Raw genomic sequence first — 26,568 nt, 5'->3', positions numbered from 1 at the left:
TAGAATTGCCAAGTGAAAAAGAGGAACGGTGCGAAGTAATACTCACTGTTCACGCGCTCTCTGTACTTCGCCTTGTTGGGGATAAATCGCTGTCCATTGATCAAATGTAGTGAATCCAGGGCTGAAGTTGAAATTGCTTTTCCAAGAGCTGATTTTCAAAAAAATGATTACGAAGACCCTGTTTGCGGAACTCACTGACAAGGGTGACAGTAAGGGCTAACAAGCCAAGCAAGCGAGAGAGACAAGATAAGACGGATAAGAAATACACACTGCACGCTGCGCTTCGTTTGTAGTAGGCGGGCAAGAGGGCATGGACAGAGTGCTAAGTAAAAGAGAGGAGGAGAGGGAGAGGAGAAAGAGAGAAAGAGAGAGAGATCTCACCGAATCGCTTTGCGTGGTGGTAACGATCACAAGCCACCGCGGAAGGGATCCTGTTATTTATTTTTATACGTTAAAAGGTCTCGGAAGTGGAAACAAGTGGCTGTTAGACCCTGCTGCATCTGAGTTGCAGGTTTGAGGGATCAATCACCGCATAGATACAATGAAGGAAAGCGTTGGTTAGACACGCTGCATCGGTCCGCCTTGGCTCACGACAAATATAGAGGGACAGACAGAAGAGTGGGAGGTATCAGAGCCAATTATCTTTTCACCCTCACCCACTTGCATCCATAGCATTGGTTACGTAGTCCCCAACTTCATGAAATTAAAATAACAAAGTCAATATCGCCTGAACTTGGGCGGCTTAAAACGCCCAGAAAATAATGATAATGGATAGCAGATCATTTTGCATTAGGCTTACAAATAATATGTTCGCTGAAGGCTATGTGTGAATTAATCGTTCCATATGGATTTGTAATCATTCTGATAATCAAATGTGTGCGTCAAGGTTAAGTAAAATGACCTTCGACTAGTCTAAACTTGTCTTAAGGCATATGTTTACTTCTGTAGCCTATCAGTGCACCATAGGCTAAACATATTATAGGGCCTCCTCAATAAAACGATCAGTTGTATCATGAGGCGTAGTAGGCCTATTTGCTTGCAGCGGCACAATATCATCATTGTTCATTCACCAAAGCGCTAACCTGTATAGAATAAAAAAAACTTTATTTCTTTATTCAACCTAGATTGGCCAATATGTCTGGAAAAATATGCCTTTTTTTGAGATCATACAGCTGTCCCCTGTTTTCTTGAAGTTTGTTCCTATTTTTAATCTTTCTGTAAAGATTGTCTCCCTTTTTGACCATAGGCTAAATGACCTGACGTTTCAAGAAGGAATCCTTAAAATAAATGTTTATATAAAATGTGTGCTACACAACTGAGTTAACATTCAACCAACAGTTTTTCGTTAAGATGACCTCTTCAATCTACATTAGAATAATTTAAACTAAAATTATGACTGGCAAAATATTTGCGAGTTTACGGTAGTCATCATATGTCTATAATTTCAAATCATAGGCCTAACGCATATTTCAAAATTGGTCTTGGATGTTTTCAGAAGAAGAGGAGAAGGTTTTTTTTCAATCAAATAAACGAATCTATAGAATACTTAATTTTCAATAACTCAAATGTTGACAGAATAAAAATATATGGGATACTGATCTAATCGCGGTTTCCCTACTGTGTCTCTATTTGGTGTAAAGAAATATAATTCGGACTATTTCATTAAATAATGGAACATGTAGCATTGGGATTTTGTTTTAGGTTTAATGATTACAATATAAAAGAAGGACATGAGAAAGTGAAGCAAAAATGATAAACTAAAATACTAAAAACTGTCTAGTCTCAGCCAACCTTCGGCTGTTTTTCAAGGAGCCAAATAGTTTTTTATACTTCAGTCATTCAGAACGCCAGAAATGAGATGAAAACACTTTTACAGTAGGCCTGAAAGATCAAACCTAAACCTAGTTTTTGTATAGTATGTCTTATGCTGGTATGTCTTGGTGTGTAAAGGCCTGTAATGTCAGTCAACTCCTTTGTTTACCTTAGATTTGTCAGATCATTTTTATATATAGTATGTATATATATATATATATATATATATATATATATATATATATATATATATATATATTTGGTTTTGTGCATTTGATAGTGACCATGTTATAGTTTACGTCATTTACTCAATAATTGTTAACTATCAACTAAATAGAAACGGATTAATCATTGTAGTTAATAAAATCTATTGGGAAAAAATGAAGACATTTTGCTAATCAATAAAGCTAGAATGCAGCATCCCTCCACAAGAAACCAGTTTTGTGTGGAAGGCAGTAATCATTGTCTACTTTTCATTGTCCACAAAAAACAAAGATGAGTGGGCTCAAACTGCCCAGCAGTCAGTCACACATATCTTCACGCCAGAGGCTTCCAAAATGCTGTGGACTTTCATATCGTCCCCTCCAATTGGTCTAAACAAGGTTCTATCCAACAGAGCAGGAATGTAATCGATGCTTCTCCCATCCTACTCCGGTCAGTCTCACCCTGCACACGGGCCAACTCATACAAACCACTTCACCCATTCCCTCACCATACCACCTCCTTCTCCCTGCAGCTCCTCTGGCCTCCGTCCTCCCTGGTGGTGCAGGGCCAGCTTACAACCACCACCAGGGAGGAAGCTGTGTTAGGCTGCCATGTCTGCCCTGCATCAGGTTAAGAGCCTCCGACAGCCAACCACTAAGTTATTGGCCAGCAGTGAGTGAGTGTGTGTGTGTATGTTTAGTGTGTGTCTATAAGTTAGAAAAGGGGAGGCCTGCGTCACTTGTAAAGACTGCCTTCACTAGCCAAGAACCCATTAAAAACACAGATCACCGCCATCCCTCTAGCTTTTTATATTTGCTTATAGTATTTATTTAGTAAAAAAAGACAAACAATATGAGTTCTTTGACACTTAAAAATTGTAAAATTGACTGTGAGAGGTCAGAAGAGAACCTCTACTGAAAGCTTCAAAATGTCTTGACAGGAGGGACAGGACAATACGTTGAACGCCCTAGTCTACCATGAAGGAATACTGCCACCGTGTGGTCGATGCTGAGCAAGCTAACCAAAAACACCTAAGAGAAAACAAGGAAAAAGTCCCAGACAAAACTCAGAGAGGAAATATGGAAGACACCTTGGGAGGAGCGATTCAGTGAGGGACCTCTCCTCTAGAGATGGTGTTGATACAGAGAGGTGCCGGCCAATAGGCTGAATACCATTCAGTTCCAGGACAACTACAGAAAAGTAGCTACGCTAGCCTGCTTCGCTGGTTAAGTCAGATAAAGTAGCCGATAGCATCTTACAGTTCACCTACATGAGTGGTGCACTGGTACAGACCTTTGATACCATTCAGTTTCAAATGAAAAAGGAACTTAATTTTTCCCACAGTAGGAACAGGTCCATTCTGTACTCCCCCCATTGGTTGAATGTGCTTCATACCTAGCATTCTGAGAATAATTGGCTGGCATAGCTGATGACTTGATGGAAACCTCCTCCCAAGGTTTGCCATTGGATGACGCTGTGAATTTTAAGCAGCTGTCGCCCTGCTATTGATTATTGTGGCTGAGTGCAGGGGGAGTTGACTCAGCTGTTTTCTGTTCTCAATGCCTCTGGAACGCTGGAATCCAACTCATCTGGAGCTTCAACAGTTTGCCAGGGGTCTTGGCTGGGGACCTGACAGCAGGGATGTAGATGTGTGTTAAAGTGTGTGTGTGTGTGTGTGTTTGTGTGTGTGAGAGAGAGAGAAACAGAGACTGTGCCCACACTGTGTGCAAGTGTGCATCCTACTGTGTGTCAGTCTAGTAGAATGTAGGCAAAAAATGGAGAGTTTGCTTGTTTGTGTCTGCTTTGTGTGTGTATGTGTGTGTGTGTGTGTGCATACAAGTTTGTATCTGTGTTTGCCATGTTGTGTTGGGGTCCAGAGAACTGAGCTGAACACAGAACGGGGGTCAATGGGCGTGTGTCCAGAGCAGCTTTTATGTCATGTAATCCCACTTTGCTTTTCTAGAAAACGTGAATAGCATTCGAATCACTGACTCAATTTTTTGGATCTCATTTTCATGACAAAGCAATTGTCCGGTTGATAGACCTCCGCTGGGGGATATAAAAAGGGAGTCGGGGCATCAGAGAGACAGCCAGTGCCACTTCACACGGACTTAAGGGAAACTACCAGAGCTGAACTCAACTATCAAAGATGGGCAGGGTGAGTACTGGAGGACAGCCGTTTCTAAAGGAACACTCACGTTTCTTAACCTTTCCTTTAGTCAACATTTCAGCCTAAAATTCAAAATCTGCTGAGAATGTCCATGCAGACCCTGGAGATATTTGAAAATTATTTACTATGTCAGAGATCGCTCTGTCATTTCATTCGTACACGGGAAACATCTGTCAAGCAGGCCGGTTAAGAAGTCTACCTAGTAACCTTAACCCTAACCCGAGCTGTCATGGTAAACTGCAAACGAAAAGAGCTCTGTTTGGTTTGGAGCCCTAACCTCTCTCCCTCTCCAGATCATCTTCTTCGAGGACAAGAACTACCAGGGCCGTCGCTATGAGTGCGACAGCGACTGCTCTGACTTCCACACCTACCTGAGCCGCTGTAACTCCATCCGGGTGGAGAGTGGAGCCTGGGTGGTATACGAGAGGCCCAACTACACTGGCTACCAGTACGTCCTGACCAGAGGGGACTACCCAGACTACCAGCGCTGGATGGGCCTCAACGAAAGAATCTGCTCCTGCAAGATGGTCCACTTTGTAAGGCTCTGACCCCTCAGGATAATGTGCTTTTGCTTGGTCTTGGGTGATGCGGGGGGGGATGTCCAGTTCCACCGTGATAGATGAGGGTGATAGTGTGTCGCTTTTGTTGACTGTGATTTACTGAGCTTGCAGTGAAGTGTTTGTCCTCGCGACTCATGAATGTTGGCGTTATGTAGAGTAAATGCAGACAACTGACGTTTCCATACAGATTTGACTGTTCTCTGCCCAAGAAATGTCTGTCTGGAGAGAGATCTCTGGGTCAACCCAAGTTTCCATGCTTCTCGCTCTCTCTCACCAATTCTGCTCGCCCCTCTCTTCCTCAACTCCACTGATGCCCCCCCATCCCCCACCCCACCCCCAACCCTACCTCCTTCCTCCCATCCAGGCGGGCGTAGCTCCATACCAGATCCAGCTGTACGGAAAGAGGGACTTTGCAGGCCAGGTGTTCGAGGCGACGGAGGACTGCCCCTCGGTCCTGGAGAAGTTCCACTGGAGGGAGGTCCATTCCTGCAAGGTCCCGGGGGGCTGCTGGGTCTTCTACGAGCACCCCAACTACAAAGGACGCCAGTACTTCCTGGAGAAGGGAGAGTATCGCAAGCCCATGGACTGGGGCGCTGTGTGTCCCACCGTGCAGTCCTTCAGACGGCTGACAGAGTAACCTCCTCACCCCCCCACCCCCCACCACCCAGGCCCTCCCTCTCCCTCCGGTCGTACCAGCAAGCCTGCTCCTTCTACGTCACCACGGAGCTAGGGGCACCAGAGACACACCACCAGCCCAAATAAAAAACCTAAGTGGAAAGCAGCTGATGGGTTGCGTTCTTATTGTGTGTGTGTGTGTGTGTGTATGTGTGTGTGTGTGCGTGTGTGTGTATGTATGTGTTTGGGTGTATATGGGAACGTAAAGAGACACTACACCGTTTCTGTCTATCCAAATCTCAAGCCAAAATGAAAACATTTTATTCATTTATTAGTATCCTTATGTTATACGGAGTGCGAAAGAAATAACATTGTAAGAGAAAACCACTGATCTTAGTTCAAAAGGTACACTGGAACTCAGTTTAACCATGGGCATGTGTGCCTCATGCAGTGAGGTTTTGCATGCCTGTCCTGTCCATTCAGTCTGTCCAGCCTGTTGTTGGGCAAAACCTTCCTTCTCTCTCAGCCAGAGGGGCCCTCCTCATCGATGAAGCTGACCTGGGCGGTGGGCAGCCCCCACTTCATCTCCTTGCCCTGGGGCTGGGCCTGGGGAAAGGTGAGCTCTCCACCCGACCCTCTGCAGTCCAGGATGGGAGGGCGGTGGGCCGACACCTGAGGGAGGGTGGCGACGGAGGAAGTCGGGGAGGAGACCTGTGCTGGGCGGGACCCTCGTAGGGGGCGTTCCTTCGGGGAGGACAGGGGAGGAGCGAGAGAGGGGGCCGGAGGGGTGCTGGGTGGTACCGATGGGTGGGAAGACTGGGGAGGGTAGAAGGCCCCAGGGCTGTTCTGGAGCAGGTCCACTCCTGGGGAGGTGGACTGGGGAAGGGGCGAGAGCTTGACGGTCTCCCCCACACCCAGAGCAGGGGAGAGGGACGGGGCGGAGGTGCAGGGGAGCGGTTCAGGGGCGGGGCCTGGAGAGCAGCCGTCGGACGTCACACTGGGGGGGAGAGTCAGCGCGGGGATGACCGCGCTGTGGAGGAGGGGCCTGAGCAGGCTTGTCATTTCCTGGAGATCTCTGCTGACTTGGGACACCTGCTGAGATAGGCAGCTCATCTGTGGAGGGGGGAGAGGAGGGGGGGCGAGCAGAAAACAATGTTTTAAGAGTTAAACATTGAAATCCAGGAATGAAAGATACCATCACTTTGCGGTCTCTTACCTCTTGTTTGAGTTTAGCGATACTCTGCATGGTCTCTGCCTCCTCCATGCTTCCTGTACACACACACACACACACACACACACACACACTACATGATCACAGCAGAACTTACTTCAGACCCTTAAAACTCCCAGACAGAGTGTATGCAGGAGGAAGCCTCATGGAGGCTGTCATTTACCTATGGTAGAACTCGCGAAGCTCCTTGTGACACTGGGACTGAAGTCAAACCTCTGGCCCAAAGAACTGCTGCTCTCTGTCTCAATGCCATCCACAAACCTGAAGGCCATAGGACAGAGACAGACAGAGAGATGGAACACGAGAGACAAAGCAAGAAAAAGAAAACAAGTTGATCCCCACTATCTCCACCAGGTGGCAGCGGAGCACCAGAGAAGGCTGCAGCGGCTTTCTCCAGTAGCCCAGTTCACAACAGACTCATGCCTCCCACCTTTAGCTGTCTGCCTGGGCATACATCATTCAGCAGGAAGCAGCACATGGCTCTTCCTTGTCTGAGAGAACGTACACAGTCCACTGTTATGGGACTATCATCACCCTCTCAGATAGCGGACTGGATAAAACACATACCACGACACAAAACCGAATCTGTAGTTATACTTTACTGCCAACAACATCAGCGGACAACACTTCGCTATGCACTACGGGCTTGAATACGTAACGGCAGAAGGTACACGGTCGTATTGGGCGTTCGTCTTTTGGAAACCGTTCCCCCGGAGCGTGCGAGCGTGACTGGTGTCGTGGTGGCGTACCGTGGGCCGAGGTCATGGGGGGCGCAGCTGAAGCTCACCCCCGGGACCTGCAGCCTGGCGGGGGGGCGGGCGTGGTCGCCGCGGAAGGGCCGGGGGGGCAGGAGGGGGGAGCGCAGGGGCGAGCGCAGGGGCGAGCACAGGCCCCGCCCCAGCCGCAGGGAGGATGGCGGGATGTGGGGCGCGGGGGGGGGCTCCTCCTCCGGGCTCTCCTCGTCCTCGGTGATGGAGGGGAGCTTCTTCACCGGGCCCCCGTTACTCTCCCAGTCCATCTGAGGGAGGGGGGGGGGGAGAGGGGGGAGGGGGGGGGGGAGGAGGGGGGGAGGGGGGGGAGGGAGGGAGGGTGAAAAGAAAGAGAAAAGAGAAAAGGGATCGTTAAATGAGAGATGGTGAGAGAGAGGCAGACAGACAGAGAGAAGGACGGAGAGAGAGGGACGGAGAGAGAGGGACGGAGAGAGGGAAACGAGATGAGAAGAAATGACATGCATTCCAACAGCTGAGGGCAGAAGCCCTCACGAAGAACGGCATCATTAGGAATGCCGTTCACAATTCGGTGTCTGAAATCTGAAAGGACGGAGGAATGCCGTTCCCTCTGCAGTGGAACCAGAAACACCATTCACACTACCGACACACCGGGACTGCAGCCCCTCTCCATTCAGCACCATACTGCACACGTGCAGCCACACTTCCAGAACACTAGCACATGTCGCGCTGGTATCTTTGACAAATAAAAACAACCACATCTTTCTTGACTGTACATCCTCACTCCCCACTCTGCTCCCCCACCCCCTGGCCCCCCACTGTGCCACCCCCGCCAGCCCCTGTTTGTTTTCCTCTCTCCTCATCCCTCCATCTCCAGTCAAAAGTGCCCCTGGCTGAGGGCTGTTTTTAGATCTGACAATCTATTTTTAGCGCTGGGATGCCTGGGGAAGTGTACTGAGGAGAGGTTGCACTCTGACTTCAAGTGTGTGTATGTAAGTGTGTGTGTTTGTGTGTGGGCACGTGCCATAGTTAATGTGCAGCGTGCTGGGGAAAGGGTAAGCACTGCCACACTGCAGACATAACGTAGCGTTTGTGTGTGTGTGTGAGAGAGAGAGTGAGAGAGAGAGAGAGAGAGAGAGAGAGAGAGAGAGAGAGAGAGAGAGAGAGAGAGAGAGAGAGAGAGAGAGAGAGAGAGAGAGCGAGCGCATATAGGCATGTGTTTGAGAGTGTGAGAAAAGGAACCATGAGGTGTGTGCCAGTGAGGATGTGTGTGTGTTTGCACGTGAGTTGCATACAAATATTCCTCCGCTGAATTTCAGCCAAGATACCAACCCGCTCTCCCCCACCCCCTTCTCCCCCCCCCCCCCTCGCCTCTCCTCATCTATTTTTATCCTTTCTCATCTACCCATCTGTCTGTTCAGAGTCTATATTTATCTGGCGGGCTCCATTTGGGGCTGCAGGCGAAGGGAGACACAGGCAGTCAGGGACAGCCCTCTCCTGACGGCCTGGCTATATTTAGCGCAGCACCGCGCCTGGTGAAGCACCTCTGTCATTATAACAGGCTGTGTGTGTGTGCATGTGTGTGCATGTGAGTAGTCAACCGTACAAAAGCGGACGGGAAACCCCTGGGTGAGCTCTGTGTCGAGATGGTGGGACTGACGACTGTCTGTGCGCGCGGGGACGCATGCATGGTCAGGTGCATGAACTGTAATCGCGAGGGTGTGTGCGTGTGTTTGGTGGCTGTGCACGGGTCGTGTGTGTGTGTGTGTACCTCGGCAGTGTGACCCTCTCTCAGGTTGTAGGTGAGGTCGTGGGAGATCTCGGTGATGAACTTGTGGGCGTAGTCAGGGTACAGACACAGCACCTCGCGCAGGCCCTTCAGACTGATGTACTGCAGGTCACAGTAGGTCAGGGCCTTCACGTTGGCGTTGGTCTTGATCACCTGCTCCTGGGTCAGAGAGTCGGAGCCAATCAGGTCCCCTTTACCTGGACGGCGAGCACACGCACACACACACACACGTAGATTTTCGTCAAACGTCAACACGCGCATACGCGTATTCTCACAGGTACGGGTAAACAAACACAACAGGCACACATGCAACACCGCCTCATGTCCTAATGCCATCCTCTATCAATTGTCTGTATAATGAAGGCTTTGAAGAGCCTCTCAATCCCAGACCGCTGGATATTCCAGCTCAGTTCACTTTAATAATCATCCCTGTATCAATAATGCAGACAGCCTTTATAATTGACTACAGAGGGACCATTCCTGGGAAGAGAGACATGTAATTGCCCCACTTGTCACTACAGCCTCTGTACACACACACACACACACGATTACACCCACCAAACACACACGCCCGCCACACACCTCTACACGCGTACACCCATGCTCACACACACATTCTCGCACGAACACGCATAGATGCGGGCATGTCATTTTGCGCTGACATTTGGATTGCGAGGGAGCCAGTGAAGCAGGGCGGGGGAGCGAGCACAGGAGCTGACAGAGCTGAGGCGCCTGCTCCCTCATGCTCCACTGGCTCCCACTTACCCTCCCAGAAGACCCTCCCAGAAGACCCTCCCAGAAGACCCTCCCAGAAGACCCTCCCACTTACCCTCCCAGAAGACCCTCCCACTTACCCTCCCAGAAGACCCTCCCAGAAGAGGGAAGACCACCGCCGTGACACTCACTGCAGCCACGATCCAAAAGACGATATGTGTTGCGTGTGCGTATGAATGTGTGTGTGGGGGTCTTTGTGTGTGTGTGCGCGAGAGCAAGGGAGGGACGGAGAGAGGGATAAAGACAGCGAGAGAGAGAGCTTTTTTTGAAGATACCCCAAGTAGGTACCGAGCTATCGACATGTGGGCCTAGCCTCCTCCTGTGCACACACACACACACGTTCGACACACACACGCGCGCATCCCCACCCAGTATGGCCAGGACGGTGTTGTCCTTGAGGACCTCCATGGACCCCGAGCAGACAAAGTAGATGGCCTGCAGGGCGTCACCCTGGCGGATGAGGAACTCCCCGGGGGCGCAGAAGGACGTCTTGATGATGAGGGACAGGGAGCGCAGGCACCCCCTGCTGGCCGACTCAAACAGGGACAGCTGCAGCAGCTCCTTGTTCAGGTGCATGGCGATGTCGGCCCGCAGCTCGTCCGGGAAGTCCTTCAGGAGCTGGGGAGTACAGGTGGGAGGGAGAGAGGGAGAGAGGGAGAGAGAAAGAGAGAGAGAGAGAGAGAGAGAGAGAGAGAGAGAGAGAGAGAGAGAGAGAGAGAGAGAGAGAGAGAGAGGGAGGATCCATATCTCACTCATCGAAAATCCAAAGCGCAGCTGAAGTGACGAGCACCCCTGAATACGCACAAGCACACACACACACACACACACCCACACCTCGCTGACGTCGATGCCGTTGTTGACGGACCAGGTGGTCTGGAAGCACTCGAGCATGCGCTGCTCCAGGGCCTTGGGCAGGCGGTGCACTCTGATGAAGTCCTTCAGGTCCTTGGTGCGCGTGTGGTACAGGGAGCGCCGCGAGTACATCCTCTGGATGATGGCCGTCACGTTCCCGAACACCACCGCGTGCATCAGGGCTGGGGCCAGGGGGCCAGGCGGCCAGGGGGTCAGGGGGTCAGGGGGTCAGGGGGTCAGGGGGTCAGGGGGTCAGGGGGAAGAGGAGAGGGAGAGGGTTGGGGAGACGGAGGGATAGGAGGTCAGGTTTACAGAGAGTGAAAAGGATGAGTCCGAGATAGAAAAGAGAACTGTGTAGATCACGAGACAGGTGAAGACTATCGTTGTTGATGAATATTTCATGAGTTACTCCTGTCCATTCATTATTCATGTACTTATGCTCATGCACGCATGCACGGACACACGCACTCTCTCACTCTTTCTCTCTCACTACTTCTATCTATCTATCTATCTCTCTCTCTCTCTCTCTCTCTCTCTCTCTCTCTCTCTCTCTCTCTCTCTCTCTCTCTCTCTCTCTCTCTCTCTCTCTCTCTCTCTCTCTCTCTCTCTCTCTCTCTCTCTCTCTCACTCACAGTCCTTTTTCTTCATTGCCCCAAAGGGATTAATGTCAGCATAGAGAGTTGTCTGGCTGGCATACCCACTGCATCTGTGCCATGTCCCTCCCAGTTGTCATGGTGACGTGCCAGTGCGTGACCCCGAGGCTTGGCGTGCCAGAGTCTGGCTGGAGCTGGTTACTAGTGGACCTGAGGCGCGTCCACAACAAGGAGTGTGTCGGACCACCTCACATGTCCACGCTCACCCTGTCCTCCTCCTGCTGCTCTTCCCAACACCCTGTCCCTCTCTGTGACCACTGCCCCACTCTCTCTGTGACTTCCTGATTTCAGAGCCAGCTGGACATGGTTGGAGGGGGACTGTGGGCAACTGTAGACAGAGTTCCATAGAACAGGGTTCTATGGTTCTAGCATATACAACTTCTGGGTTTTCTCTCTCTGTCTCTCCCTCTTATCCCCTCCCTCCCTCTTTCTTTCTTTCTTTCTTTCTTTCGTTCGTTCGTTCGTTCGTTCGTTCCCTCTCTCTCTCTCTCTCTCTCTCTCTCTCTCTCTCTCTCTCTCTCTCTCTCTCTCTCTCTCTCTCTCTCTCTCTCTCTCTCTCTCTCTCTCTCTCTCTCTCTCTCTCTCTCTCTCTCTCTCTCTCTCTCTCTCTCTCTCTCTCTCTCTCTCTCTCTCTCTCTCTCTCTCTCTCTCTCTCTCTCTCTCTCTCTCTCTCTCTCTCTCTCTCTCTCTGTCCCAGCTGGCTGGTGACTCAGTGTCTGACTCAGTGGCTTATGTGTATTTATGTGCAACTCCCCATCAGCGCGAGACCCCAGGCCTCACAGGGCCGGCCTCAGAGGTGTGGGGGCCACCAGCCTCTCTGCCATCCGAGGTCCCTCTCACTCTGCCACCGAGAGAGCGACGAGAGCAGCAGGGCACTCGGGGCACCGTTGTCATGGCGCCACGCCCGCTAATGCGTTTTAAAGACAGCTACAGGGCAGAGCAGGTCGTTCAGTCTCGCACTGCCATTCTCCAGATCCTAGCAACCGTTAGGCTAGTCCGGGGCGGTGCACAGACCGTGAAATCGTCCATCTGAAAAACGAGTTGCCCCCTCTCTCTATTTGTTTTTTTCTTCCAAGCCAACAGACTTACAGCTAATGGAAGTAGCATTTTCATCTAGAGAAGCACAACAGGATTCTGTCCATTTCTAGAAGGTTCCGGACGGAGAATCAACACTGGCTTGTTCCTCAGGCCTCATCAGAGTATGTGCGTGTGTGTTTGTGTGTGTGTGTGTGACCTCACCTCCAATGAGCATGGTGCAGATGGAGAAGATCTTCTCTGAGTCGGTGTTAGCAGACACGTTCCCGAACCCCACGCTGGTCAGGCTGCTCAGGGCGAAGTACAGCGATGTCACATAGGAGCTCCTGACCGAGGGCCCGCCCCCCAGCCCCCCCGTCCCGTTCAGCTGGCGCCCTCCTCCGCTCTTGCTCACGTTCCATTGGCCGGAGCCCAGGGGGCCTTGTCCAACGGGCTCCGATCCAGACATGTTCCACTGATTGTAATGGGCCATTATGGAGCTTTGCGGCGAATCAGAGACTCCGAGTAGTGAGGTCAAAGGTGACAGGAAGTAGGGTGTGCCCAGGCGCTTGGCCAGTTCATGGAGCCAGCCTAAGGAGAAGGCCAGTCCAGTAGAGTTAGCATCATAGCAGAGTGAGCGGTTTAATGCTAATGTCTTGACATTTATGCATACTGCTTCATTAGCTCTAATACCATACAGCACATGCCAAAAGGCCACAGTAATTGTGTGTATGTGTGTGAGTGTGTGTGTGTGTGTGTGTGTGTGTGTGGGAGAGAGTGTGTGTGCCTGTGTGGATTTATGTGTCCTAACACCCCATTATGATGAGATTCCATTTCCGTCTAAATTCAAAATTCATCGAGACCAATTTGTGTGAATTACTAACTCAAAATAAATCAAACGACTTTAAACCACAGTATTTAATTCAAGGAGTGTTCAGTCTGGGCAGACACTTCCTGCTACAGCAGACAGCATCCAAACAGCACGGCTTATCTACCCTGGGGCTGTCCTTGGTGCTGAATCTCAGCACGTCAGACCCAGCTGCTATAGACCAGCATTCAATCTGTTTCTCCACTGCTTCGTCAGCCTCTTCATCGCCCTGTCTTTCTCCTTTTCCATCTTCTCTCTCTTCCTCTCTTATCTCCCTTCCCCTCTAGTCCTGCCTCATCCCTATTGTCTCTGAAAGATTTGAAAGAGAGATAGAATGCCAGAAAGAGAGAGCCTGTCTGTCTATCTGTCAGTGAGGGTCTCTCTGGCTCGTCTCCCAGGTCTGAGGTTAAAAGGTCCATACTGCAGAGGTAGATGCCCAGAATACAGGAGGAGCGGGCCTGACCTCACCGTACAGGGGGTGACCACAGAGGAACAAGCTATCCTGTCAACAAGTCAGGCGTTTCTGAGTTTGTATGGGCAAGAGCACGACTGTGTGTGTTTCTATGATTGCACTCTCCAGCCACCTTCGGATGTTCCTATGAATAATTGCGTGCGTGTGTGTGTGCGAGTGTACGCCGACTTGCGCCCACCGATGTCCCACGAGCTGGGGCTGTTGTTCTCGATCTCGGAGCGTCCGATGAAGTACCAGAGGCAGGCCATCCAGTGGGCCAGCAGGGCGAAGGTGGACATGAGCAGGGTGAGCACCACGGCGCTGTACTGGGAGTAGCGGTCCAGCTTCTGCAGGAGACGCAGCAGGCGCAGCAGGCGCACCGTCTTCAGCAGGTGGACCCCGAAGTTCTGCAACCAGAAACCACGGAGACGAGACATGGGGAGGAGCTATGGAGAGCACGGCGGGGAAGCTGCACGGGTTTTGTTTTGTTTGTTTATGTCATGCGCCTCGAGAGGTGAAGGTTTTGATGAGCACATATTTTGACATCGACTTGTGCTGTTGGTTATTAGTTCAGTCAACATACCGGGGGAGGGGGAGGGGGGCAGTGGGAATGAGAAGTGGATCGATACTTCAGCAGGAATCAGGGACTGGCATACACTAGCACTGGCCTGGGGGAGAACCAGCACACCACACACCTGTCAAAATGACAGATTCATACACCTCAAACACACACACACGGCCGTCACCTCGCCCCCGCAGTGACTCTTTGAAAGGCACTGACCTGCCAGCCTTTGACGCCTTGTGGTGAGTGTGTGTGTGTACGTGTGTGTGTGTGTGGTGACTCACCACGCTGATGTTGAAGGCGTAGAGCAGGTCAAAGGGCAGCGCGGCGATCAGGTCCACAAACAGCCAGGAGGTGGCGTAGTGGAGACAGATGGAGCGGGCGTCGTACACCACCTGGCCTGATGTGCTCACGTAGGTGGTGCGGAAATTCAGCACGATGTCTGACGCGGAAACACATGACTCGGAGGGGTTGGCAACAGCAGAGGAAGTCTTTTGGTAAACAAAACAACTGCATTTTTGGGGTCTTTGATTCCTTCCAAACTAATTAGGAAACAAACCATTCAGTGATCTGTCTGTGTAATTTGCCTCTGTCCAGGAGCTCTCGTTAATCAGAGTAGTGATTCAAGTGATTGATGTGCTTGGGGCTTCATTGATGTGGGAACCTTGTCTATTGACCACTCTGGTGAGGAGCGGGGGTTTATTATAGGGTGTTCTGGTAATGACTTGAGAGAGTGATGCCATTGATAACCCATCAGTGGGTGGGTGATGAAAGATGTGTATGTGAGAGAGAGAGAGAGAGAGAGAGAGAGAGAGAGAGAGAGAGAGAGAGAGAGAGAGAGAGAGAGAGAGAGAGAGAGAAGCAGTGAGAGAGTGAAAGAGAGAGTGACAAACATGAATGTACAAGAACTCTCTCATATTCGTTTGTGCTCAACTCTCAGTCCTCTCTCAAAGTGAAATCAGACGGCTCTCAGTGCCACTCATGGGTTTAATTATTTCCACATGAATGAACGGCTCTCTATCTTTGCTTGCCTATTTTGCTAATCGTCAGACTGTACATGTGCCCAATTACCCCATAAATCACATTTGGGTTGGTTTTCTCTGACTCGTGCGTTGAAACGACTACGATCAAAAAAAGCCCGAGCTGGTTTCACCCTCACCGATGATGAAGAGGATCTCTACCAGGATGTCGCTGACACTGGGGGGATTGCGTGCCCCTGTGCCCCCGTCCTCGCGCCCCTCGGCCGCCGTGAAACACACGTTGTACGGCACCGTGATGGCCACGTAGAAGGTAGCCAGCAGGATCAGCCAATCCCAGCCAGCCTTGAAGGTTCCATAGTGGAGCAGGATGAATCGGGACTTCTGAATGGCTGCTACCTTGTACTCGGGGACTGGGTTGGCGTTGGCCCCAAACACACTCTGGACAAACATACGTGTCAAGAGAAGCTTTACGATCCTTACCGTCTTTAGAAATGGAAGGTGTAACCGACATGCATGACAGTATTCAATAAAACAATAAGGATCAATTCTGGGAAACATATCAATCAATGCTGATACACATATAGGTATTTTCTCATCCTATCAGACATTTGATTGACATACGGTATATCAGTCTAGTATGTGGTGAAGAAGCTACTCTGTGGGCATGTGGAGTGGAACAGGATCACTCATTAAGCATATCTGCTTAAAGCACATTAATCACAGTGACCTATGCCAGCAAATCAATACACTAATAATAAATTCCAAAGGTTAATTAAAATCTTTACTTCAAAAGAGCATGTTTGTGTTCAAAAGACAGGGTGTCTGCTGTTTCCTGTCTGACGACATACCGCGCTGCACCTGAGCTGCTCCAAACTTTTCCCAAACTTTTTCTTGTTAACCGCTATATATTATATATTAATTCGTTTATTCATTTATTTTGTCTTTACCGATTTAATCCATACATCTACTGTCTAGTTATAGGTTTACTCGGCGCGGCTTTCTTCCTTGGAGCTCGACGCTACTGTTCCCGTTGAACTAACCAACTCAACGCTCTTGACGGATTATCTTGGTTGGCATAAACTATTCACGTAAGTTAACTATAATGTCTCACGACCACTCACTTTGTCCTACATGTGCCATTTTGTTCGATAAGTTGACTCTGTTAGAGAGTCGCGTTCAGTCGCTTGAGGAAGAACGTATGCTAGTAACTTTAGATGCGACTGGCGCAACATCACAGACAGGGAGTCCTAGCGTGAGGGAGAACTCAAGTTTAGCCCCACCGGTTTCACCTTTGCAGCATGGTGGGAGTGGGACTCCTCAGACGTTAGTGATCGGTGACTCCATCACTCGTAACATTAGATTAGAGCAACCAGCGACAGTTTACTGTGTACCGGGGGCCAGAGCTACCGACATAGAAGCTAATCTTAGGGTGCTGGCTAGCACTAGGGCTAAGGCAAAGGCCCAAGCTAAGGCACATGGCGCACGCACTGATGATAGGTATGAGAATATTGTCATTCATGTCGGCACCAATGATGTAAGGCTGAGGCAGTCAGAGGTCACGAAGGTTAATATAGCTCGGGCATGTGACCTTGCTCAAAAGATGAGTCGGCATCGAGTAATAGTCTCTGGCCCACTACCTGTTAGGGGGACTGACGAGATCTACAGCAGGCTTGTCTCTCTCAACCGCTGGTTGGCTCGCTTTTGCTCAGAACAGGGTTTAGGATTTGTAGATAATTGGTCTCGTTTCTGGGCCAAACCTGGCTTGTTGAAAAGTGACGGGCTCCATCCTAGCTGGAGAGGTGCTTTTCTTTTGTCTAGGAATATTGAAGCTATTTTAGAGCAGGCCTGACACTCACTAGAACAAGCCGGGCCACAGTCTCTTAGAGAGTCTGATAGATATGTTGATAGGCATGTTGTGAGCTGTTGGGGGCCCGATAGCTCAGCTTGTAGTGTAGCCAGCGTGGATGCTGATGTTGTTTCTCCCATTGAGACGGTGTCTGTCCCCCGCCATTTTTCCAAATTCCGGCCCTCAATTATTAGGAATTATACCAATTTGATATGTATTCAGCCTTGCTCCCCCGTTGCTCTTCCTACTAAGTTCTCTGATAGCAGTGCCACCTTTTCAGAAGGATTACCTACGTCTAAAGCTGCCAAAAACCCATACTGGAATGTTGGGCTCCTAAACATCAGATCTCTATCCCCAAAGGCAGTTTTGATTAATGATCTGATGTCTGAATGCAACCTGGACCTGATTGGACTCACTGAAACCTGGTTAAAACCTGAAGAATATTCCTCCCTGAATGAAGCATCGCCTCCGGATTTTGCGTACTCACACATCCCTCGTGTCTCAAAGAAAGGTGGCGGTGTTGCTATGATATATAAAGCTAGCTTCAACCTTAGCCTAAAATCCGTAAATACCTTTAAATCATTTGAGATAATTTGCATGAAACCACCAACTACTCTAAAAAGGACTAATTCTTCTACTATTGCCCCCCCTCCCTCATTTAGTTTAGTTACTCTATACCGGCCCCCCGGCCCGTATTCCCTCTTCCTAGAGGAATTTGCAGATTTTAGTGCTGATCTTGTGACATATACTGATAATGTCTTAATTATGGGTGATTTTAACATCCATGTGGATGACCCAAAAGATCCTCTAAGTAAGGCCTTTACTGCTCTATTGGATTCCACAGGTCTCACTCAGGTGGTTTCTAAACCTACCCATCTTCACTCGCATACATTGGATTTAGTTCTCACACGGGGAATCAAGATTAGTGACATCATTGTCCACCCCCACAATCCTATATTATCAGACCACTGCCTGGTTACCTTTAAAATGGATCTCTGCCAGAGCCTTGGAGGCACCCAGAATATTTCTACTAGCCGCTGCATAACCCCAAACACAGCTATGGAACTGGCTAATATTCTACCTGCTGCACTAGAAGCACTGGACGTCCCAAATAAATCATTAAATGCTAAAACAAGGGATCTGAATTTGGTTCTTCAGTTATCCCTAGATTCTGTTGCCCCACTCAAACCAAGGAAAAGAAAAGACAAGAAAATGGCTCCATGGTATTCAGAGGAAAGCCGCACTCTCAAGAGGTCCACTCGAAAATTAGAGCATAAGTGGCGTACCACTAAATTGGAGGTTTTCCGCCTGGCCTGGAAGGACAGCCAAATTGAGTACAAGCAAGTCCTCATCAGGTCCAGATCAGAATATTTCTCGAAATTGATTAGTAAGAACAAACACAACACAAAGTTCCTATTTGATACTGTTGCAAAACTCACTAAGAAAAGTACACTCTGCGTTAGTTCAGATCTCTCTCCCAATGATTTCTTAGATTTCTTTGACCAAAAAATCTATGCAATAAGGGACAAACTACAGACTAGGCCTGGAGGAGTGGCCATCAACACAGAATTTGACTCTATACCCAGCATGCTGCATGTTGAGGCTCTTACCCACTTTAACCCTATTTCTATGGAAGCGTTCATCGAGCTGGTAGATTCCTCGAAACCCATCAGCTGCCTTCTTGATCCCCTCCCTGCCAAACTTTGTAGGGAACTTCTCCCTATTATTGGACCTTCCATGCTTAGTATTATTAATGAATCTATTGTAACTGGACAAATCCCTGACAATTTCAAACAAGCTATTATTAAGCCCCTTCTTAAAAAACCAAACCTGGATCCAGGTTGTATTAGCAACTATAGGCCAATTTCAAATTTGCCATTTCTCTCCAAAATTTTAGAAAAAGCTGTGGCACAACAGCTAACTGAGCACCTCTCCTCAAATCAGCTTTATGAACCTCTCCAGTCTGGATTTCGTCTTCACCACAGCACTGAAACTGCATTAGCTAAGGTAGTCAATGATCTATTATTAGCCTCTGACGCGGGCTCTATCTCTGTTCTGGTTCTTCTAGACCTTAGTGCAGCATTTGACACTGTGGATCATGAGATTCTCCTGGAGCGTATGGAGAACTATGTTGGGATCTCTGGTACTTCACTTCAGTGGTTTAGATCGTATCTATCTGATAGATCACAATATGTCCACTATGATGGTTGCTCATCCAGGAGCACTACTGTAAAATACGGAGTACCACAGGGTTCAGTTCTAGGCCCTCTGTTATTTTCACTCTATATGTTGCCTTTAGGAAACATAATTAGAAGCTCTGGGGTAAATTTTCACTGTTATGCAGATGATACTCAGCTATACATGTCCATAAAGCCTGGAGAATTTCCACATGCTATGGAAAAATGTGTTTCCGGGTTGAGAACTTGGATGACAGCAAATTTCCTTCTTCTTAATTCGGATAAAACCGAGGTTCAAATTTTCGGCCCTAAAAAATACAGAAATAATTTATCCAATCTGACCTTAAACTTAGATGGTGTCAAAGTATCTCAAAGCCAGTTGGTAAAAAATTTAGGAGTCACATTGGACCCAGACCTTTCGTTTGAGTACCATATTAAACAAATCACCAGAACTGCATTTTTCCATCTACGTAATATTGCCAAAATACGAAAATTCCTCTCAAAGGATGATGCTGAAAAACTAATACATGCTTTTGTTACGTCCCGATTGGACTACTGCAATGTGTTGTTCTCTGGCCTCCCAATTACCTACTTGAAAAATTTACAGCGGGTACAAAATGCTGCTGCTAGACTATTGACAAAAACAAGAAAGTTTGATCATATAACATCTACTCTTATCTCTTTACACTGGCTCCCTATCCAAGCCAGAGCTGATTTCAAAGTTTTACTACTAACTTACAAATCTCTACATGGATTGGCACCACTGTACCTCTCCGGTCTCCTTGCACCCTATTGCCCTGCAAGGACTCTAAGATCTCAAGATGCCGGCTATCTGGTAATACCCAAAATTAAGAAAAAAACTGCTGGAGGTAGGGCGTTCTCATATAGAGCACCTCTTCTCTGGAACAAATTACCTGTCTCAATTAGGGAGGCTGATACTGTTTCGACATTTAAAACTAGATTAAAAACGTTCCTGTTTAGTCAATCCTATGATTGTTAAATGTGTGTACTTTCTATGTAAACCTGGGGTGTGCGTTTGCCTATGTGTGTATCACATGTAACTTTTAAATTGTAATTTTAGCTTATGTTCACACTGCCCATTTAAATGTTACAAATAAAGTAAACCTGTTATTGTATATTGTTACTGTAATAGTTCCGTTGCTGTATATTTTAATTGTTATAGTTTACTAGTTGGAGACAACGGGGGGCTGGTTGTTTTCATCCTTATTCGTATAAATATAACCTATTTTAGAGTTGTTTCCCCTGGAACAGATTTCATGTTCCAACCAAGGGGGGCTGTCGCTGTCTTGGTGTGTGGGGCTGCATCACATACCCTCTTAGCTTTGTTAAATTGCTGCACTAGTCCACACTTGACCGGTGGGGATCTCATTCTATTACGACTGAAACTGTTAGCTGCTCCTGGCATTCTCTAATCCCTGTTCTCCTCTCTGTCCCCCCCACACATCCCTTGTGGTGTGGGGGGTCTGAGCTGTCAGGACCTGCCTGGTCGTCGGTCTACCAACGCTGGACCAGGTCGTCAACCGGAAACCAGCCTCCATGACGGTCAACAGCGAGTTTCCAGGTCCCATCCAACGTCTATAAAGCCGAACAATGGATTTTTGGTGTTTTAAAACCCATTGACACTGTATGACTATGTTTAGCTTGTGTTCTGCTCCTCTCTCTTGCCAACCGTCTCTGGAGGAGGGGATCCCTCTCTGAATTGCTCCTCCCAAGGTTTCTTCCATTTTTTCTCCCGTTGGGAGTTTTTCTGGGAGTTTTTCCTTGTCTTCCTTGAGGGTTTAGGTTGGTTGAGGGGCAGTTCTATGGGCGTATGTGAAGCCCTCTGTGACATGCTTGCGTGTAAAAAGGGCTATACAAATAAATTTGATTTGATTTGATTTGAACACTAAACACAGCTTTATGTATAATAACATGGAGCTACTGTTTAGCAAAAACGGTACAGACCGAAAAAAGCTTTTACCCAAGCAACCCTAACAGTAATGTTTTCCAAAAGGAGATTGTCCATGGAAAAGCTTAGAGATGTAGAGCGAGAAATTGAGATGTGGGTGTGTTTCAGATTGAGTGGTAATAGGATGTGTCAATCAAGAAGGAATTCGGGGGCTGATTGGTTACCAGAACTGTCACTCACGTTCTTGATCTTGAGCTTGCTCTTGGCCTTGTCCTGTTTCTGCAGGTGTCCAGACAGCTGGTAGAGCACGGCCCTGCTACGGCGCCGGTTGGAGGTGAAGCCTGGGGGGCGGGTGATCTTGTGTACCTCCAGACCTGTCTCATCATCTGGGGGACCAGACCAGACCAGGCAGAGACGGCAGGGGAGAACAGAGAGGAAACACCATGAGTCACCATGTGGAAACAGTCACGTGTCTCTGCTGTGGGTTTTTTCTTTTCTCTCTCTCTTCCTCTCTCCCTGAATCTCCCTCCCTCTGCATCTCTCTCTCTCTCTCTCTCTCTCTTACCAGTCTCTGAGTCCTGTCCCAGATCCTGGTCCTTTTTGTTCTCGCTGATGTCTTTGTGTGAGACGAGAAACAGCACCACCTCTCCCTTCTCATTCTTGATGGGCACGATGTCTAGCAGACACCAGAACTGAGTACCTGAGGACACACATTTTTTAACAAGTCACCACCACACTACGTCTGCAAATACGACCAAAGTAGTCCTGCATCTTGTTTGTATGTCAGGATACATGCCCTGTAGAAGCAATGAAGACAACCTAAAAAATGGCTGCCATAACAGGACACAGCTCTCACCTCCCTTCTTGTAAAGGATGACCTCGGTCTTGAACTCCCGCTGCTCTGCCAGGGCTTTCTGGATCTGCAAAGTCAACCGCTCGCTCGTCTCTGGCCCGTACAGGAAGTGACATCGGCAGCTCCTCTGCATCACCTCGCCGCGGGTGAATCCGGTGAGCTCACAGAAGCCATCGGAGCAGTAGACGATCGGGTAGAGAGACTGGACCTGGGCGTTCCCCAGAACAAAGTTACTGTCTGAGAGAGGGAGAGGGAGACAGAGACAGAGACAGAGAGAGAGAGAGAGAGAGAGAGAGAGAGAGAGAGAGAGAGAGAGAAACAGGAGGGCGGTTAGGAAGAAACAGAAGCCTCACAGTAAAACCATGAGGCGATGGCAGCTTATCTACGACGACCGTTACCTGAACTTGAATGGGCTCTGAGTGTGTGTAAGAAAGCTCTGGAACAGGAGAAAAAGAAACGGGGATGAAGGATGTAGAGCATTTAAGAGAGCTCAGTTGCACTTTGCATGAAATGTTAATAGTGTTTTTCTCTGAATTATTGCGAGGGCTTTGCAGGGACTGAGGACCATGGGAGAGAGGAGGAATCCATGAAGCCAGGCCCAATTAAGGCCAGCTTCACCCCTGGGTAATGAAAGCCTGGCATGTGATCATATGAATACATAGGCATATATTACATTTGTGGCTGAGTCACAGGTAGCCGGATTGTCAGGCACTTCAGAGTAACTGATGTGCAAACACACACACACACGGACACACTCTTTCTTTATTATTTGAATACATAATTGAGCTGTCTGATTAGTTGCACTGCAGCAGAACCATTCAGTCCTCAGGAAGATTAAGGTCCATACAGAAATGGGATCTGTTAAAGGGGGCACTCGTTTTGAAGAATGGGTGCAATAGAGAGAGAGGGAAAGAGGAAGTGGAGGAGGGAGGGAGGGAGGGGAGGGGCGAAGAGAAGAGGAAGGGGTATAGAGTGGATGGGAAAGAATACCAGCTTAATCCACAGGAAAACCGTCATGAAAATGCAGCACTAGCTTTCTGATCGGTTCAAAGAGAATAACAGTCTCCAGAAACCCAGGGACGGAGTGTCCATAGATACCACCACCACATGTTGCTAAGAGACAGACAGACTGACATCCCCAAGGGGTTTGGGTTGGGCTATCTCACTTTCCCTTCCAGGGCCACTCTTTAGAAAAACCTGACCCTCTAAATAAGACATAACAGCAGGGCCATAAGTCTGAAGAGACATCTAAAAACTAGCTGGGATGCTATCTTCATGACCACTGGGTGAACCCTCACAAAGCTCTGGAGCTAAAACCTCTTACCTCCAAACAGAGCTTCCCTGGGGGCAGGAACAGGCAGCTGCCATACACCCGTTTTTTTAAATAAGACATAGGTGTTGGTGTAGCAGCTCCAAATCCACTCTCAGGAGGCCCCCTTCACTACAGCTGCACTCTGACAGAACCATGACAACTCACCATTATGAAGGCCTGTCAGTCATGCTGCCTGACTACAGCCTGCGTGTAGGTGTGTGTGTGTGTGTGTGTGTATGTGTGTGTGTGTGTGTGAGAGAGAGAGAGAGAGAGAGAGAGAGAGAGAGAGAGAGAGAGAGAGAGAGAGAGAGAGAAGAGAGGGAGCGAGAGACAGAGAAAGAGAATGAGAGAGAAATTACAGGAGAAAGAGAATGAGAGAGAAATGACAGGAGAAAGAGAAAGGAGGGAGAGAGAGGGGAGAGAGAAAGGGACAAATGCTGGAAGAGAGAGCGTTCAAAAGAATACAAATGAGACAGGATTAGAAGAGATTACGAGAGAGTCACGTGAGGAGGAACCTGGCTTGCTCCTGGAGAACCTGCCCTCCTCACATGCAGCCGGCCTACTGCATGGAAGACACTTTTTCACTCCAGATCATCTTCAAACAAAGACATGGCCCGGGGTCCTCTGCCACAGCGTAGCACTGACAAGAACATCCTCATCCCTCGTTCTCTCTCTCTCTTCCTGTCAGCTCCTGTCACTCTGGAGCTCTATACCAGGACCTGCCACTCTCACACTCTCTTTCCCTCCCCCCCATCTTTGGACCCTGGAACCCTCGGTGGATAGCGAACGTCAAATAATGCTGAAAGACGTTTTCCCACGGACATCGAACCACGGGAGTGTGTGCAAATAGAAATGCGAGAAAAGCTGTCCTCGATCTCGATGGCCTGCAGCGGTTTCTCTGTGACTGACAGGTTCTCTGGCCCAGAGAGGGACCAAAGACAGATGTTTTAGCTGTCTGTTGAAATGTTCCCAAATGTTGTTTTGATTCCTACTGCTGCTGAGGATGAGAGGAGGATCCCAGCTGGGTTGTGGAGGGAAGCCAACTTTGACCATCCAGCTGGTAGGAGATGTTATGGCTATTTTGTGCACTCCCAGGCCCGCGCATAGTACATCTCTCCCTGAGAATGGATCAGGGAGAATTTCAGCAGAGGTGGTAGTGTGCCACCCAATGTGTGAGAGTTTCCAACCTGGGTTAACTGAGTCTGTCTGCCCTAGCCAGGACCATGTGACCAGGGTCTGATTGGGGGGCTGGGGCTGCAGTTAAGGCTTTCTCCCGTAGGAGGGCTGCCGTCAGTGATTGGCCACAGTGTCAGTAGCAGTGGGTCTATTGGGAAACAACCCCTTTACCCTGGTGACATAAACCTCCTGTTCTTCCTTCTCAGCATTCGCTGCTGTCTTGCATCCTACTGCACTGCACCCCGACACGAGCGCTCCAGGACCCGTCCAGACACACAGGTCTGGACGGGGATGTTTCAGCACACCCTCCCTACCTCTGTATCTCTTTCACAGTCACAGTCGGTCTGTCACTCTGTCTCTCGGCCTGCCTGTGTGTGTGTCTGTGTGTCTGTGTGTGTGTCTGTGTGTGTCTGTGTGTGTGTCTGTGTGTCTGTGTGTGTGTCTGTGTGTGTGTCTGTGTGTGTGTGTGTGTCTGTGTGTGTGTGTGTGTGTGTGTGTGTGTGTGTGTGTCTGTGTGTCTGTGTGTGTGTCTGTGTGTGTGTCTGTGTGTGTGTCTGTGTGTGTGTCTGTGTGTGTGTGTGTGTGTGTCTGTGTGTGTGTGTGTGTGTGTGTCTGTGTGTGTGTGTGTGTGTCTGTGTGTGTCAATCTAACTGTCTGTGCGTCTGTCTGTTTGTCTCTCGATGTCCCCAAAGGAGTGGTTCCCATTAAAACCTTCACATCCCCAGTCAGACTGGCTCCTTCTAACCCAGGGGAGTCTAACTGGGAGCTGGCAGGAAGCCAATTATTAGAGGAACACAACAAAAATACTGGGCATGGGTAGCTGTCTGTCAGGACAGGATATTGGACACAATTGCTTGGCAATGACTTCTCAATCATAAAAAAATGTTTACGATATTGCTGCTCTGACGAGAGCTCTCCACTGTGCCCAATAATGGTGGTTTCAGCTGGGTATCAGTGGTGGTTATTCTGCACCTTGGTCAATGTTGAAATGATGTCAACTGGGTGTTGCTTTGAGAGTAAGACGTGTTCTGTGTTAATAGGACAGGTGCTCTGACAGCAACCTTCGTTTAATACATGAATCCACTTATCAAGAAACATATAGAACCCTTGAATGAATTAAGTAAGTGTGTACCCAACATCGACTTGCATGCAACCTACCCTTTCTGTTTGGCCGTCAAACTGATATAAGATGCACTTACAATCAGTCAATACCTTCCAGTCCCTTATGAGGCACTACAGAGGATTGACTGTGTAGTTGACTAGTGGGGAGGTCATCACCATTTGTCTATTTGGGGCGAAGGGTTAAATTTGCTGCCTGCAGGTAATCTATCCAGAACTCTGGAGATCAATCTTTTTGTTGGCATGCAAATTTACAAACCCATTTCTACTCTCAGAGGAGAAGAATAAGCCTATGCATTTACATGAGTTATCCTGGGTGACATATGGTGCCTAGCCCCAAACTTATAATAGAATGTAATGCCATCCAATCTAATCAAACTTGAGAGCCCTGATCCAACATTCTAGATCATTCTGGATGTCAGATGGCTGAGCGGTGAAGGAGTCGGGCTAGTAATCAGAAGGTTGCCGGTTCGATTCCCCGCTGTGCAAAATTATGTTGTCCTTGGGCAAGGCACTTCACCCTACTTGCCTCGGGGGGAATGTCCCTGTACTTACTGTAAGTCGCTCTGGATAAGAGTGTCTACTAAATGTAAATGTAGAGCACAGAGACATCTTAAGTATGTAGCCTATGCGTTCTGTAAAATAACACCTCACTGGAGGAATGTATGCATGTGCACATGAAAATGTGTGTCATGTGTAGGCTAAGAATGACTGGTCAAAATTATTCAAATAAAGAAGAGGATTTTACTAACTAATAGCGTGTCTCTGTTATACATCTGAGAGAAGGTTACACTTTACCTGCATGTTTGGAGTTATACTTACGGGTTCCGTCAAAACGGGTGGCAATTGTGTCCAGAAAGGTATTCTGAGGTGCCAGTAAACCCCTCATAACTGGCATTCTAGACCGGGTAGA

At 48.6% G+C, this 26,568-nt stretch overlaps 2 protein-coding genes across 2 annotated transcripts; one reads left to right on the top strand and one right to left on the bottom strand.

Annotated features, from left to right (window-relative positions):
• Window positions 1-4,165: 4,165 nt before the first annotated feature.
• On the top strand, window positions 4,166-5,383 carry LOC146261002 (gamma-crystallin S-like). The gene is made up of 3 exons (XM_084668225.1): window positions 4,166-4,174; window positions 4,480-4,722; window positions 5,111-5,383. The coding sequence occupies exons 1-3, from the start codon at window positions 4,166-4,168 to the stop codon at window positions 5,381-5,383; spliced, it is 525 nt and encodes a 174-aa protein (XP_084524351.1).
• A 500-nt stretch (window positions 5,384-5,883) lies between these two features.
• LOC146261001 (voltage-gated delayed rectifier potassium channel KCNH8-like) lies at window positions 5,884-26,568 on the bottom strand. Its single transcript, XM_084668592.1, has 15 exons — window positions 26,478-26,568; window positions 22,052-22,285; window positions 21,761-21,895; window positions 21,436-21,581; window positions 15,443-15,701; window positions 14,568-14,725; window positions 13,921-14,128; window positions 12,628-12,993; window positions 10,718-10,917; window positions 10,252-10,501; window positions 9,092-9,306; window positions 7,342-7,610; window positions 6,756-6,853; window positions 6,578-6,630; window positions 5,884-6,474 (listed from the first exon to the last, which is right to left on the bottom strand). The coding sequence occupies exons 1-15, from the start codon at window positions 26,551-26,553 to the stop codon at window positions 5,884-5,886; spliced, it is 3,258 nt and encodes a 1,085-aa protein (XP_084524718.1). The 5' UTR covers window positions 26,554-26,568.

The sequence above is a fragment of the Hypomesus nipponensis genome, chromosome 12, assembly GCF_054491055.1.
Source record: "Hypomesus nipponensis isolate SF chromosome 12, ASM5449105v1, whole genome shotgun sequence".
NCBI lineage: Eukaryota > Metazoa > Chordata > Actinopteri > Osmeriformes > Osmeridae > Hypomesus > Hypomesus nipponensis.
The sequence above is the reverse complement of the archived record's forward strand: the minus strand, read 5'-3'. Positions and strand labels throughout refer to the sequence as shown.

Coding starts and splice junctions, on each gene's coding strand:
- LOC146261002 (XM_084668225.1), top strand. Junction 4,723..5,110: donor CCTGCAAGATGGTCCACTTT/GTAAGGCTCTGA, acceptor CCTCCCATCCAG/GCGGGCGTAGCTCCATACCA.
- LOC146261001 (XM_084668592.1), bottom strand. CDS start 26,553: ATGCCAGTTATGAGGGGTTTACTGGCACCTCAGAATACCTTTCTGGAC. Junction 14,726..15,442: donor AGAGATCCTCTTCATCATCG/GTGAGGGTGAAA, acceptor TTTCCGCGTCAG/ACATCGTGCTGAATTTCCGC. Junction 6,631..6,755: donor CTTCGCGAGTTCTACCATAG/GTAAATGACAGC, acceptor GTGTGTGTACAG/GAAGCATGGAGGAGGCAGAG.